Genomic DNA, 15490 nt, shown 5'->3' with positions numbered 1-15490 from the left:
AATAGAGATGTGAAATGGGCCGACCCGCCTCATAGTCTGGCCCGGCTCGCTACTGTAGCAGACGGGCCAGACCGGCCTACCCAGTAGAATGCGGGACGTGCCGGGCCAGGGATATCTGGCCTGTAGCCTGGCTCGGCCCAGCCCACCAAAATGGCCTGTCAAAATGGCACGGCCCGACCCACCAAAAAATAAAAAAATATTTAAAAAATTATGTTTATTAAATATTTAAACATATGTTTAAAAAATATGTTTAAACATATTTTAAATATAATAATTAAAATTATACAAACATAAAAATTATGCATATTTTAAAAAATTATAAAAATTTTACAAACATAAAAATTATGTTTAAAAATTATAAATAAATGGCCCATGGGCCAGCCTAGACAGTCAAACCCACGGGCTAGCCCTACCAAGTAGGCCCATGGCCCGGCCTAGCAAGCCCACGGCCCAGCCCGGCCCGCTTGGCCCATTTATTAAGGGTCACAGGGTCGTGCCAGGCCCCAATATTCATTGCCTCGGCTTGGCCCATCTTCCTCGCGGGCTAAATTCGGCCCGACCCACCAAATGGGTGGGCCAAGCAGGAGGCGGGCCAGCCTGGCCCGCCCATTGCCCATCTCTATCAACCAATATACCCAAAATCCATAATTTTTTGAAAATTCAAGATGGGAATTTAGAAAAAAAAAATATTAAATTATTATATATAATATATTTTTTTAAAATTCAGGGTGGGCAACTGCCCACCCTTGGCTATATGTGGTTCCGCCACTGGGGGGATGTATCGAGGAAGAAGATGACTTACTGTGGCTCCACCTCTGCGTAGGCCACCATCTTCCTCGAGTTCTATACTCATGTGGTCAGTGGCGGAGCCATATATAGCCAAGAGTGGGCAGTTGCCCACCCTGGATTTTAAAAAAAAAAAATTATATACAATAATTTAATATTTTTTTTTAAATTCCCTTCTTGAATTTTAAAAAAATTATGAATTTTGGGTATATTGGTCGATAGAGATGGGCAATGGGCGGGCCGGGCCGCCTCCCGCTTGGCCTACCCATTTGGTGGGTCGGGCCGACTTTAGCCCGCGAGGAAGACGGGCCAGGCCGAGGCAATGAATATTGGGGCCCATCATGGCTCTTAATAAATGGGCCAAGCAAGCCGTGCTGGACCGTGGGCCTGCTGGGTAGGGCTAGCACGTGGGCTTGGCTGTCTGGGCTGGCCCATGAGCTATTTATTTATAATTTTTAAACATAATTTTTATGTTTGTAAAATTTTTATAATTTTTTAAAATATGCATAATTTTTATGTTTGTATAATGTTAATTATTATATTTAAAATATGTTTAAACATATTTTTTAAACATATGTTTAAATATTTAATAAACATAATTTTTTAAATATTTTTTATTTTTTGGCGGACCGGCCCACAGGCCATTTTGGTGGGCTGGGCCGAGCCAAGCTACGGGCCAAATATCCTTGGCCCGGCACGTCCCGCATTCTACTGGGCGGGCCGACCCGGCCCGTCTGCTACAGTAGCGGGTCGGGTTGGGCCGGGCTATGAGGCCGGCTATTGTAGCAGACGGGCCGGGCGCGGGCTATGAGGCTGGCTACTGTAGCAGACGAGCCGGGCCGGCCCGCCTAGTAGAATGCGGGACGTGCCGGGCCATTTCCCATCTCTATTGGTCGATGAGGATAAGGGTGTTCAATGATTGCCTCTGATTGTCGAAAACCACCGGCCACTTTTGCAGGTGGCAATTGCCAATGCGTTTATGCACATTGGGTTTAGCTAGAAGTTTAAGCTTAGATCTACGAAATTTGGCAGTTAGATTTTATTAGTTTTTGGGTATGTTGGTTGATGAAAATAAGGGCGCCAAGTGGTTGCCTCTGTTCGCTGAAAATCACCGGTCATGGTAGCTGGTGGCGATTGCCAATATTTTTTTCAGTATTAGCCGAAAATTAAAAATAAGATATATGAAAATTTGACCCACTTTTTTTTTGTGTATGTTAACCTTTTTTAACTGTTTCTTTAACTATTTTTAATTAGAGGGATTAATTTTTTTTATTTTTTATTACAAATTTATCAATTACATATTTGAAACCGTGGCAAAAAATATATTTTTTGTCATGAAATTTGTCAAGACTCAGCTATATAATTGAATTAGAGATTGATAATTGAACGACAGTCTATCATGAAGCTTATCAAGACTCGGCTGCACAATCAAATTAGAGATTAATGATTGAACGACAATTTAGTTGTGTATATTCAAAAATAGATATTTAATAAAATTGATAATGATATTATTATGTGACGTTATTAAAATATGAAAATATGTCGATTATATAATTTATTGATATATATTTTTTAATATTATATTATTTTAATTTTGTTATATTATTTAATTTTAGATAGAATTTAGAGTTTAGGATTTAATTTTTGCCCACTCTGCTTAAAATTTTTGGCTCCGCCACAGCACGTGGTCACATGCAACAGGAACACCTTATCGGTGTTGTTTCTTCGTTTTCGAAACATTTTCTATTCCAGTTTCAGATTTTATTTATGCTTTTTTTTTTTCTAAGAATATCTATTTTCACGTTTTCATTTCTTATCGGAAACGTTTTCCCTTTCCGTACAACATATGATTTGCTAATATGTCTGGGTTAAGTAGCAGTAATTTTATAATTGTTTTATTTAGTTTATTCTGTGAGTTGGAGATGGGCTTTTAGGTGGCTCTTTCTTTTTTTTTTTTTTTTTTTAATTTTTAATTTGTCCAATTGTCCTTTTTCACGAAAATTATTCTTAACAGAGATGCTGACAGGATTTTACTTTAAAAAGTATTTAGTTTAGTTATAAAACTACATGGGAAACTAGTTATCCTTGACACCCAGGAACAGTATATGTTACATTAAAATAAATGAAAAATTATCACTAATATTTTCGTGGACGAAAAGGTATTTTTGATGTTTTTTTAATATTACACACGATTTTAAAATATTTTTAAAATTATAAAAACAGTCTAATTTTTTTATTTTTTATTTTTTGATATTTTTCGATATTTCAATGCAGAAACCATTTCAAAAATACTAAAACGACGGCCTCAAAACATTTTTGTGCATCATAGAATAAAGCATACGACCCGAGCACCACAAGCCATCAACCGAGACATTGGCGTGCGGAAGAATATCAGGGAGTGAAAGTTCTTGTCACTGTTCATTGCGTGCGGAAGAATATCAAGGAGTGAAAGTTCTTGTCACAGTTCTTGTCACTGTTCACTGTTCACTGTTCAATGTTCACTGTTCACTGCTACAGTTCGCTCAAAAAGGAAAACGATATCAGGTTCGAGTTGGGTAAGCCCTTGTACTTGCACAGTTTTTTGGGCCGAAAGGGGATTTCGCTGACCCAAAAAATCTGGCCCGACTCGGATGAACCAAGTAGTAACAGTGAAAGCCGAGAATGGTGTCTACACAGGAATGGAGAAGAGCCACGGAGATAAAAGAGATCATCCCCTTCTTCGTCTGCTCTCTCTCTCCCCTTTTGGTGGCTCTGTTACTATCAATCAAGGGAATGACCGGTCTCTACCAGGAGGAAGCTTCAGAGAGCTGATCGAGTGTTTCTGTATATCCATTCTGGTAGGACACAGCACTAGCCAGTAGCCAGCCCACTAAACCATGGCCTAATCAACGAGATTAGGAGCCTCTGTTTGATTTATGAATAGAGCTGGTGCCTCCCAACAGGGCTCCTCGGAAGCCAAGCCCGCCCGCCCGCCCGCCCACCCAGAAAGAGCATCTAGCACAGAAAATTTTCAAATACTTTCGAGACGTCATATTGCCTACTGCATCTTAAACAATTCCTGCACATTTCAGATTCTTATGGCCGTAACAAGCAGGATCAAACTAACCTTGAATTGATTGGGAAGAAGGTTGCTACAGCTGGGGGAGTGAGGTAGAGGCAGAAGAATTACGTTTTTCGGGAAAGGAACTTGGTTACAGTGATCGTGGCATGTATAGCAATAAATGCTTTTATGGGATGTGCTTCCCCCTCTTGGACCTTTGGGCAATTGGCAAAGGCTGAAATGAACCAAGCAAATTGAGAGCTTCAACTACCTGTCGGCGTGATCCTAGCATCATCCCGCGCCAAACACTTGCAAGTCGGGGACATAAAAGAACACATTTACCTGTTTCAGGGGCCAGATAACATAATGAGCATAAAGGATTTACCAAAGACTGTTCTTCCATGGACCAAGATCATCCTGGAGTTTTTGAGGTGCTGCAAGCATTTCTCAAGCTCTGCAGTGCAAAGAACATTTTATGAACCATGGCTTCTAACTTTTTCTACCTTGGCTTTTCAACTGAACTTCCGTATCGTTTTTGACAAAGCAGCAAACATTCATTAGCATGCCAACGCATAATTAGGAGAAAATTATAAAATAAATAATTTAGTGGTTTTCTTACTTGATGATCACTAACAAATCCAAGAATGGATGCTGCTGCAAAAAGTTACAGAACATATACTGATTCTCTAAAATTCTCTATCATCCATTGAATTCCAAAATACAAATGATGCATCAATACATTCCAGGCAGCAATTCAAGATAATGATGTAATACAATTGCACGAATTAGTAAAACAACAACACTAGTACGAAAGAATCAAGTGACAGCCAGTCAGCCACCATATCTTTTTTACGGAAATAAAAAGGTTTTCTATGTGATTAATGTGAGGTAAACAGGTTATTACATATCTATATACCTCAACTGATTCTTCTTCCTTGCCGTATACTATTTGTGCTGCATGAGGTGTGCCCAGACATACAAGTAATAGGTCAAGGACCTTAAATACATAAGCTCCTGAATAGCAGCCAACAGAATTCTCAAGATTTTAGAGAAATATGTGCAACTATATTAAGTATCTTCCCATCAACATGTCAGAATTTGTGTGACATCGGCAGAGAAAGTGGAATGAAAGTAAAGTGTGTCTACAAGTTTTGGAGGTTAAGAGCATCCAACTTCTATGAAGAGGCCCTTCTACAACTATTTCTTCAACAAGCGTTCTGACAATCTACATTCCTCTTCCTTAGAAACATGTGGATCAATCTTGCGAAGGTTATTGATAAACATTGTTGCCTCATCATGACGGTTGAGCTTACAATACCTATCAACAATGGAGTTGTAGGTGCTCTGGTTTGGTTTACAGCCATGTTTGAGCATGTATCGAACCACATCAATTGCCTCAACAAACATGGCATCGGCAGCATAACTTGCAACAAAAGTATTGTACGTGATCACATCCGGGATAAGACCCAATTCTTTCATTTCAGTGAATAGCCGTGATGCTTCTCTCATCTGACCATTTCTGCAATATGCAAAAATAACAGTGTTGTATGAAATTACATCAGGTTTAATTCCTTTTGCTAATATATCCCTCAGTATTTCTTCAGACTTTTCAAAGTTGCCAGACCGGCTGTACATGTACATCAAGCTATTATAAGTCGTCAAGGTAGGAGTAAATCCATTTTCAGTCATGAAGTTCAGTATATGATTGGCTTTGGCAATCATCTGCCTCCGACCATAAATTGAAACCATGGAGTTCAGAATAGTTATGTCAAGACATGAACCTTTTCTTCTCAATTCCAAGAAAGCTTGTTCTGCTTCCATCAAAAGGTCTCTCTTGCTATTGACTAGAACAAGGGTTTTTAATAGCACAGAATGGGGTTCTATTGCACCAGAGTATATTTCTTCTGCAAGAGTTTGCATCCGTCCAATTTCCTTTCCATTGGCATAAGCATGCAGCAAAGAACTGTATGTTAATTCATTGGGTTTGCATCTACCATCCTTCATCTCGGCAAGTACTTTCTCAGACTGTTCCCATAGTCCACCCCGTGCCAGTGCAGCTAAAACAGCATTATAGGTGGAGAGGTCTGGAGTAACTCCTGCATCCAACATTCTCTGATAAACAACCATGGCTTGATCAAAAGATCCACAGCGACTGTAAGCGCTGATTAAGGTGTTAAAAGTATCCCTCTCAGCTACAAAACCTGCTCTCTTCATTTCCTTGAAGACTCCCGACACTTCTGTATCCATCCCATTCTGCCCAAATACTGCAAGAAGAGTATTCCACGTGACAATATCAGGGGTACATCCACACATCTTGATATCATCAAAAACTTTCATCATCTCTGTGAAGTTTCCTCTGTTCCCACGCATCTTAATAAGTGCATTAAAAGTGCAGATATTTGGGTTACTACCCATACTCCTCATCTCCCTGAAAACCCTCATTGCCGACTCATCCTTACCAGCCTTCTCAAATCCCGACAACAGAGTAGTATACGTAAATACATCAGGCTTAATGCCTTTTTCCACCATTTGGGACTTTAACAGCGTTGCCTCATCAAGTAAGCCATTCCTAGCATAAGCCGATATCAATGAATTATAAGTTACAACACTAGGTGAAAACCCATTGACCTCCATCTCCCGCAGAACCTCCATGGCTTCTTGGGGACGCCTAGACTTCCCATACACATCCAACAACGCATTGTAAGTAACCTTGTCGGGCAGAAATCCCGCCAACCTCATCTCCTCAAAAACCTTATTAGCTTCCTCATATAGTGCCCCTCGTCGACAGCAAGCTATAAGAGTATTATAAGTATATGCATCGGGACCAACCCCAGACCTCTTCATCCCCTCAAACACACCCATAATTCTATTCCATGCCATACCCATTTTCCCATACACATTCAAAATCACATTGTAAGTAATCAGGGTAGGTTTACAACCCTCTTCCCCCATTTTATCGAACACCATCACTGCTTCTCTGTACCTCCCATTACTAGCATAGGCACTTATCAAAGAAGTATATGCATAAACATCAAGAGCAAAACCACCTTTGTGTAAATTATGCAGCAAAGAAGCCGCTGCAGTAACCTTACCCTCTTTACCAAGAAAACTTATAATCACAGCAAGAGACGACCCATTTAACAGAATTTCCCAGTCTTCACGGTTCCGAACCCACTCGAACAGCCTCAATGCCAACTCGGATTTCTTGTAATACCCTAAACCCTTAACTATGCCCAAAATATCAAAAGAAAGCGTCTCTAAAGATAATTTCGGATCTGAATTGAACAATTTGAGCAGCGTTTCATCGAATTGGGCAGTATCAAAATCAGGGGCGATTAGAGTTTGGAAAGTTTGCTGACCTCCGGGGGAGAGGCGGTGGTGAGACCAGGGCTGGCCTCTATTTGGGTCGCGGTTCTTGCCAATACGCCGTCGCGTTCTGGGGATGAAGCGGCTTCCGGTCGGTGGGCGGTGGTTGTTGTGGCGGAGGAGGTGGTCTTGGAGGAGAGGGGAGAGCGGAGGTTTTGGCGGTTGGTGGGTTTGAGGGTTTTGGTCCTGAAAGAAGGGTGGTTTGGGAGGCGGGGGGCTGGGAACTAGAAGAGGGAGAGCTAGCTTATCTGCCATTGAAGAACCAAAGAATCTACAGAGATGAAGAAAAGATCTTCGAGAGAGAGAGAGAGGGTGGTGTTCAGACTTCACTGGGTGTAGGACCAGAACCGGTGGCCAGTGCCAGGAGCAAGAAAAATCTGCCTATCAACTTAGGAGGAATATAAATACAAATATCCTCTTAGGTCTTATAGAAAACAAAACCTTCAAAAGGGTATAGTTTTATTAACATTTTTATGTTAAGATTGTATCATTTGATCTTTATATTTTGACATTATAGACTCTATATCACCGATCTACCCTCTTTTTCCCTTTTTGTTGCAAAATAATTTGTAAGAAGATAATGAAAATTTTGTATTTACTAGTCTAAATATTCAACATTTCATAATGGTGCTTTTGTGGAGTTGAATTAATTTTAATTACCAAAAAAGTGTTAGGGTTAGTTCTAATGTTTTTTAGAATTGGACAAGATTTCAAATTGAAAAAAAGAGCAATTCATGCTTCAATGGTCAATGGGGTCGACTTAGGTTGGTTTTCTTTTTTTTTTTTTTTTAAAATTAGGTTTAAATGTTAAATGTGCTTGAAGATGTGTTCTCAAAGTTGAAGGAAAAGAGATAAATGGTGGCATGTGATGAATGGAGAAGAAGAATAAGGGAAGATTGCATAGATGAACAACGAAAAAGATTGAAAAAGGTTAGATCAAAGGAGAAGCTACTCAAAGATGATGAATAAGAAGTTGAAATGACGAAAGACAAGGAACTCGTTGAAGAACCTATAAGCATGATTGCTCGGAGCTAAGATTTGATAAATAAATCAAAATTATAATATTTTGAGCAATTACAAATTATTAATCTAAATTAATCAAAACATACTATTTTAGATTGTGGACAATTCATTGTCAAGTAAAAGTCGATTGGTAATTGACTTTGAAATTAGGTATAATTTTTTTAAATTTAATTAATAATTATTCAAGTTCGTATCATGTTTTTGGGTGCGTGAAACCAATTAAAGTTACCCTGAGTAAGAAAGTCCACTTTTTTATTTTACTTTTAATTCATATGAATCTCTCTCTCACTCTCTCTCTCTCTCTCTCTCTCTCTCTCTCTCTCCTTCAAGAAGAGTCATCATTTTCCAATTCTATAAATTTGTTATGGAGTTACAAATAACGAGTTACATGCACATTCTGTCAAAAGAAACAATTATTAAAAAGGTACCATTTGAGTTAACTATACAATCTTCAAGTGAAAACTCAATCCCATCATACATAATTTTAATAAAGTTAAACTCAATTCGATTATGCTTTATAATTATTTAATAAGATTACCCGGCGGAATAAGAGTTTTCACGTTATTCCATCACAAGATTTGACAGACAGGACAACTCGAACTCCATATCTATATATTAATATATATATAAAAATAGAGAGAGGGGTGGGGAGAGGATGCTAAATACTATCCCTGCTTGATTGCTTCCCTATAGGTTCGGGGTATTTTGCCAACACTAAGAATACGCCTAAAAGTAAATGTTACCAATCGCAACTCAACACAACCATTGCATTTCAAGGCCTGCACATGAAACAACCCAAGAAAGAGAAGCTCTCAACATAAACCAAAATAGAGGGCCTGTATGTAATAGGCTGTAGGCACCTGGAAATATGACAAATAAAAGACTGCCAAACATGCTATTGCTAAACTCCTACTAGTAGTGCCATCAACAAAATACTGAACCCCATTTTACAGGAGAACAAAACACGGCAGGCAGGCCACTTGGATGCATTTTCCGGCAAAGCGCTTACTTAAGGAAGTGAGGACTAATCAATCCAGCAATTTCAAGAAACCCGACGCGTTCTCTCCCTCCAAAAATGCTCTTCAGCTTTTCGTCGCATACAATGATCTTCTTGTTTTGAGGATCCTAATAATGGAAAGGAAAAACAAAAAGAGAAAAAGGAAGAACCATGTCAGTTTGAACCTGCATGCAAATATAGACACAAGAAGAAACATATCTACGTTATTGAATATTTTCTCATGAAATAAAAAACGACAGCAACCACAGATGGTTGTGGCAGCTGGTTTAGATGATATATGAGTGCACAATCAGTTCACCTGAAAGCGTGGTTTGGTTTACAAATCACCCATTAGTTAATAGTTACCCTTGAAATGCAAATCAGTAAAATTACAACAATTACATCATAAATATCCAAGATGCAGGCTTTAACCATTTATCTGCACATATCGTATCAGATTGGTGGTACTTAATCCTATATGCCATAAGACAAAAAACAACTTTAAGGACAAATCTTGGCTGCTCTTGATTCCTTATAAAAAACATAATTGTTGGCCTGAAGTGGAAAATGAATAGCCTAAGCTAATCCTGCAGTTTAAACAAGACATTTTAAATAACCAAATCTCTTTCTAAAGGAAATATGAAACTGCACTTGCCAATGTATAGAAAAAGAATATCAAGCGTCTATTCAATGTTTGACAAACTGCATCAGTGTACTGAAAACTGTATATTTTTCTTTCTCAAAAAAAATTATAGAGTTAATGCAGGAACACAAAAAGGGCCCAGCTTTATTGAATCAATCACTTTGCTTGCCTCTTGATACCAATGGTTGTTTGCAATCATACATTCAATCATTACATCTCTGCACCACCAATAGCATCATAATAAATGTGAAGGTAAAGAGATGAACAGAATTGGCCATTTTTGTTCATTGACCATTTTATTGGAGCTAGAAGACATTACACCATTAGAAACCGTGTATTGGCATTTAGTGTTACTTTATCTATCTGATGGAGAACTGAAGGTCTTTTGTATGCTACCAATGAGTTCCTTTCACAATCTTTCTAATTGGACTTTATATGAGATTCATCATTCCAAAGTAATGGATGGTACTCTCAGGCAACCAGATGTCAAAAGAACTGAGATATTAAACATATTGGCCAGACATGCATGGTCCGAATTCTATAAATGATGGGGGCAGTCAATATGCAACTGGATTTGATTAATGTAACTAGCCCCTTCTAATCTAGGAAATAATACAGTTACACCACATCAATTAGATTCACTATCCAAGCATGTAGTTTGGTAATGAACTCTGTGATGCAGTATAAAACTTTAGTGTTCTTCTTAATGTGCGCTTAAAAAAATAGTAAAATACCCCAAGCAACCTGCAAAGTGCAAAAGAGTTGAAATCCTTAAATTTAATGAGCAGCTACTAATAAGGTTTTTTTTTTTTTTGGGTAAGTATTACTAGTAATTTTTTTTTTAATTTATAAATAAATTATACAACAAGCGATTCAAACCACTGCAATCCAACTCAAGATCTGAACACCAAGAGTCTTACTCAACCATGCATGTGAGAATAAGAATGGACCAAAATAAAACCTTTCCATCATCATTCCTAACATGTATTTTTATCTTGCACATGATTATTGGTTGCCCATCTTCACAATAAATGATAGTTAAAAATGCACCCATATTAAGAATATTTATCTTTAATTAGAACAATACCATAGAAATTATTACACACATTTCTTCTCCCCCTTCCCCGAATATATTCACTCTATGGGCTACAAATACTTCAATTTGCATATTTTCATGCACAGATGGGCAAACATGACTACTTAAACATTCTATTCAATTCTTCCTTCAGGTACCATAAGATACAAATTTCGCCCATACCAAAACATGTTCCTTGACCATTGATGCCGAGCGCGGCCGCCCCGCAGGGGGGGGGGGGGGGGTGTGGATCTAATAATAACCAAGGAGCCACATTCTAGTCAGCTACATAAATTCAAGTTCATCAATCATTTTCCTTCATAATCATATTTCCAATAAGGCTTTTATAACTCATGCTATACTTAAGAATTTTCCACTAAGTTTCTGGGGCTTTCTTTACATTTCCCACTAAGTTTCTCCGTCTTTCTCTACCTCTTTTGCTAAAGAGGAATATTACAAAGTCAAGACATTCAATGTCCTACATACACAAGCAGCACGGCCTTATAACATCATATAAACTGGAAAAACAAAAGATAAGACTCATAAAATGAATCGATTGAACAAAATTAAAAATATATATAGATATGCTGATTAAAAACTGTAATTCATCAGTACCAGAACAATCTTATCTGGAAATATAAGCATATGGAAGAAGCCAAATCTAATCGATTCAAACACATAATTAGTAATAGATGTCAGACGGAGACACGCCGGTAAAATTTATACACACGGGACAGTGTCCCGGAGAACAAGCAAAATTAATCCAAAACCCAAAAGTTCAGTAAAAATAAAACCTCAAGCAAAAACACGTTACTGTTTCTCGTATGATTGTTCCAATAAAATACATATATAAACGAAACTTAACACGTCTACGTTCAATGCAGCAGGGGGTTCAACATATATGAAGTTCACAGTATGGGTAATAAAATCTTTGTTCGATATAAAGAACAACTAACGCACAAATTACGTTAAAATCGAGATTGAAGAATTTCAGTTAAAACCCTTATGCGAAAACGGCAATAGCACAAGCACAACCACAGGGTATTAGGGTATATATTCACACACACACACACACACACACACATATAGGGAGAGGGAGGGAGGGAGAGAGAGAGAGAGAGGGAAGAGACCTGAAGATTGTGCTGCTTGATGTGAGCCCAAATCTCCTTGAGGGCTTGGGTGCGAGGAATCTCAGAGATGCCGCCGAGAAACGCTTGCATTTCCGGCGACACTCGCCGGGGCTTGGTGATGCCTCTCGGCTCCCTCTTGCGGGTATCCGTCGCCGGCTTCGAGGCCGTGGCCGTCGTCACCACGGAGACCGCACGGAGGCTGACCTGAGAAGGAGGAGGAAGGGACTGGAACCTGAACCGGAGAGAAGACAGCGACGACGGCTTGGCCAACGACGCCGTTTCGCCAGCGAAGAAGGTCGACGGACACACGCCCAGCGGAATCGCCATTTCTGAGCCCTCTGGAAGGTTTTTTCCTCTGCTCTACGGTGGAGTCTGGAGTGTGAGTAGATAAGAACCGAATTTCTCATATGAAAAATTATTTTAAAATAAATTTATTAATTAATAAAATATTTTAAAATACGTTATTTTTATTATTAATTAATAAAACTATTTTAAAATTAAAAATAAAGTAGAAAAACATAAATAAACCCTAAACCCTTAAAAAAATTAAGAAAAAACTGAAAACAAACGACAATTCCAGAAGCTTGGAAGCCAACGTTATTGATTCCCGAAAATGTGACCGTTACCGTTAAGCCAACGTTTCCTTCGTTCTCAAACGTTATTCCTATGCCGTCTTGGGCCCACCTTTGGTTTGGGCTATTGGCTTTCGGCTGTATCCCACGTAAAAATAATTCGCCTAAATCCCTGGCCTATCTCTCAGAGCTCTTAACGAAGAAAATAATAAGAACTTACTATGAATTTCTGTAAAATTGAACGGTATTATAAAAATGTAACACACCAAATTATTTTAATAATAATAATAATAATTAATATATAGTAATTACATTTTATTTTTAAATATTATTATACTTTTTATTTCTAATGCTAATTATTGCTCTAACTAATGATAAAAATATAATAAATGTATCTTATTTTCAAGTAATGTGTATTTATTACATTTTATTTTAAATATTCAAATAATTATATTTATTAATAACAAGTGTGTGATATTTTAAAATATTTAATCAATTAATACAATTTTTAAAAAATAAAAAATAAAGATAATTACACTTACATGTATAATTACCTTTGCTTTCTTTTCATTTTAGTTCCGTCAAAGAGTAAAGAGCAAAGTAAAGACATGTGGTGGGCCAACATGGGCCACGGCCCATATAGGACAAGTACAATAGGGAACCCTGTAGTAGAAATACAGGAGATGTTTAAGCCCTCTCCATCGACCATTGTCTCTCTCTCTCTCTCTCAGGTGCTCTCTGTGCTGGTTAAGGTCGGAGAGCTTGCTTTTGTATGCAATGGATCGCAACGCCGTTTATACCGTAGCTATTATATGCATTATAGTTTCCTGCGTCGGAGGCCAGTCCCCGGCCGCATCTCCGAAGGCTAGCCCGGCGCCACAGACGACTACTCCCACTGCTCCCACAGCATCTCCTCCTATTTCCACTGCCTCTCCAACCTCGTCTCCCACGGCCGCGCCGCCTACTTCGGCCTCATCTCCGCCGGTTTCTACTCCTCCTACGTCTACTCCAGCACCAGCTTCACCTCCGCCAACCACTCCGCCTCCAGCAACTCCACCTCCGGCTACTCCGCCAACGTCTACTCCTCCATCTCCTCCGCTTGCTGTTCCTCCATCTGCGCCTCTCGCCTCCCCGCCTACGGCCACTCCGGCACTTGCTCCAAGCAAGGAAACAACATCGCCGGCGCCTTCTCCACTGGCACTGAGCCTTCCGTCGCCTCCGGCGGGATCACCGGCGCCGAGTATCGGCGGTGCTACAGCTCCTGCGCCATCTGCGTCCGATGAGGTACATGAATTTTAGAAATTAGCAATTTAGCATTGCCATATACAAACCGCTACGTAGACTCAAGTCACTCAACCAGACCTCGATCTGCGCCATTAAACTACAGATCTGAGAGTATAGCAATAACGTTTAGTGTTACGGTACCCTTTCTACAGAGGTGATCCGTTGCCCGACGCGGGCATGCACGGGGAGGGCCGAGGGGGGGCCGCCCCCTCTGAGTTTGCCCGATTGCCCGTTATGTTCGCGGGCAACGCAACATTTCACACCCGTTCTATCCCTGTTTAGTTGAGAAAACATTCAATCTAGCAAACTTGATCCCGGGGCGCACGTTAGTGATGCCGCCCGTAGTTCACTAACATGAGCGGGCCTCATCCTGAGTGTCGTCCCCGTCTCGTTCTCGGGCCACGTGTTCACTTTAGCCAATGATCAGGTGCGAATTGGCCACCGTGAGATCGGACTCGTATCTTTTGATCCGGATCTTATGATTGATCGAATCAGGGCCGTTGATATCGATAAAGCAGTGGCGCATTAGCTATAGAGTCACAGGATGGGGACGATATGAAAAAGCCAAGGCAGAACGTATAATCATGACTATTGGCTAGCCTAGCCAGTTAGGGTACGCCTGGGGTTTGTGGTGGGTGCCACTTGGCTATGGAACAGAGCATCGGGTCAGACCTATTGTGTGGTAGCAGGGGACAGGGGCTTATTATTGTAATATTATTTATTTCAGCATAATTAAAGCGGTCAACATGTACAGTTTTCTATAAGTTGGGTGTTGAGAAGCTATAGCAAGACATAGCTGAGGGGTGTCAGAGTATTTAATTAGCTCCAGCTGTTTGAGAGATTAAATTCCAGCTAGATCCCTATATTTTAGGTTATTTTCACAGTTCACCCGAGTTTTGGTTTTTCTACTCACTATTTCCCAAAGATTCTATCCGATGTCTGAATAGTTGAGCTGCCTTTTGTATTATAGTTGAATTATTATTATTATGTAACATTAAAGCAACTCGAAGAGCTCGAGTTGTTAAAGTAAAACTATAACAATCTTAAATGCTAAAATTAAACCGCAAAGTATATGTAAATATAGTCAAAATCATAGGAACCTCCCTGTAATTTACTCTAAACTTTGTTTGTTAGAGTAAATTATTTTCTGCAGAGTTTTTTAGAATTTATTTTTATTATTTCGGATTTTATTAACACATTGTTGGAGCTATGTATGAGTCTTGACCTTGACCTTTTGTCTAAAACTCACTCAAATTGCAGAGTGGAGTTGAGAAGCTGTGGGCAAGGGAGAAGATGATGGTTGGGAGCTTGATGACTGGATGGGGTCTCCTTTTGCTGTTCTAAGAGAGGTTTCCATTTGTCTCCTTTATTGTATCATTTTCCGGTGGCATGTTGATGTTGGCATTGGCAGGCGGCCATTTTTAAGCCCATATTTATGGTGGTTGCACCCTGGCACTTGTATTTGGACCATTCATTTAGATGTATTCTTTGCCAGATTTTTGAGAGGATTTTTATTTTGGATGAGTATTTTCATGCTTTTACTTTATACCATTCTGGGCCACTTTTATGAAAAA

At 39.3% G+C, this 15490-nt stretch overlaps 3 protein-coding genes across 3 annotated transcripts; 1 reads left to right on the top strand and 2 right to left on the bottom strand.

Moving 5' to 3' along the window:
• Nucleotides 1-4508: 4508 nt before the first annotated feature.
• Nucleotides 4509-7573, bottom strand: LOC127802828 (pentatricopeptide repeat-containing protein At5g02860). Its single transcript, XM_052338875.1, has one exon. The coding sequence runs from the start codon at nt 7445-7447 to the stop codon at nt 5024-5026; it is 2424 nt and encodes an 807-aa protein (XP_052194835.1). The 5' UTR covers nt 7448-7573; the 3' UTR covers nt 4509-5023.
• Nucleotides 7574-9001: 1428 nt separating this feature from the next.
• Nucleotides 9002-12448, bottom strand: LOC127800982 (upstream activation factor subunit spp27-like). The gene is made up of 2 exons (XM_052335702.1): nt 12061-12448; nt 9002-9340 (listed from the first exon to the last, which is right to left on the bottom strand). The coding sequence occupies exons 1-2, from the start codon at nt 12385-12387 to the stop codon at nt 9221-9223; spliced, it is 447 nt and encodes a 148-aa protein (XP_052191662.1). The 5' UTR covers nt 12388-12448; the 3' UTR covers nt 9002-9220.
• An 869-nt stretch (nt 12449-13317) lies between these two features.
• Nucleotides 13318-15462, top strand: LOC127801203 (lysine-rich arabinogalactan protein 18-like). The gene is made up of 2 exons (XM_052336110.1): nt 13318-13916; nt 15177-15462. Exons 1-2 carry the CDS (start codon nt 13410-13412, stop codon nt 15258-15260), a joined length of 591 nt encoding a protein of 196 aa, XP_052192070.1. The 5' UTR covers nt 13318-13409; the 3' UTR covers nt 15261-15462.
• The last annotated feature ends 28 nt before the right edge of the window (nt 15463-15490 follow it).

Source organism: Diospyros lotus, chromosome 5 (genome assembly GCF_014633365.1).
Source record: "Diospyros lotus cultivar Yz01 chromosome 5, ASM1463336v1, whole genome shotgun sequence".
Taxonomy (NCBI): domain Eukaryota; kingdom Viridiplantae; phylum Streptophyta; class Magnoliopsida; order Ericales; family Ebenaceae; genus Diospyros; species Diospyros lotus.
The sequence above is the reverse complement of the archived record's forward strand: the minus strand, read 5'-3'. Positions and strand labels throughout refer to the sequence as shown.

Coding starts and splice junctions, on each gene's coding strand:
- LOC127802828 (XM_052338875.1), bottom strand. CDS start 7,447: ATGGCAGATAAGCTAGCTCTCCCTCTTCTAGTTCCCAGCCCCCCGCCT.
- LOC127800982 (XM_052335702.1), bottom strand. CDS start 12,387: ATGGCGATTCCGCTGGGCGTGTGTCCGTCGACCTTCTTCGCTGGCGAA. Junction 9,341..12,060: donor TCAAGCAGCACAATCTTCAG/GTCTCTTCCCTC, acceptor TTCCATTATTAG/GATCCTCAAAACAAGAAGAT.
- LOC127801203 (XM_052336110.1), top strand. CDS start 13,410: ATGGATCGCAACGCCGTTTATACCGTAGCTATTATATGCATTATAGTT. Junction 13,917..15,176: donor CGCCATCTGCGTCCGATGAG/GTACATGAATTT, acceptor CTCAAATTGCAG/AGTGGAGTTGAGAAGCTGTG.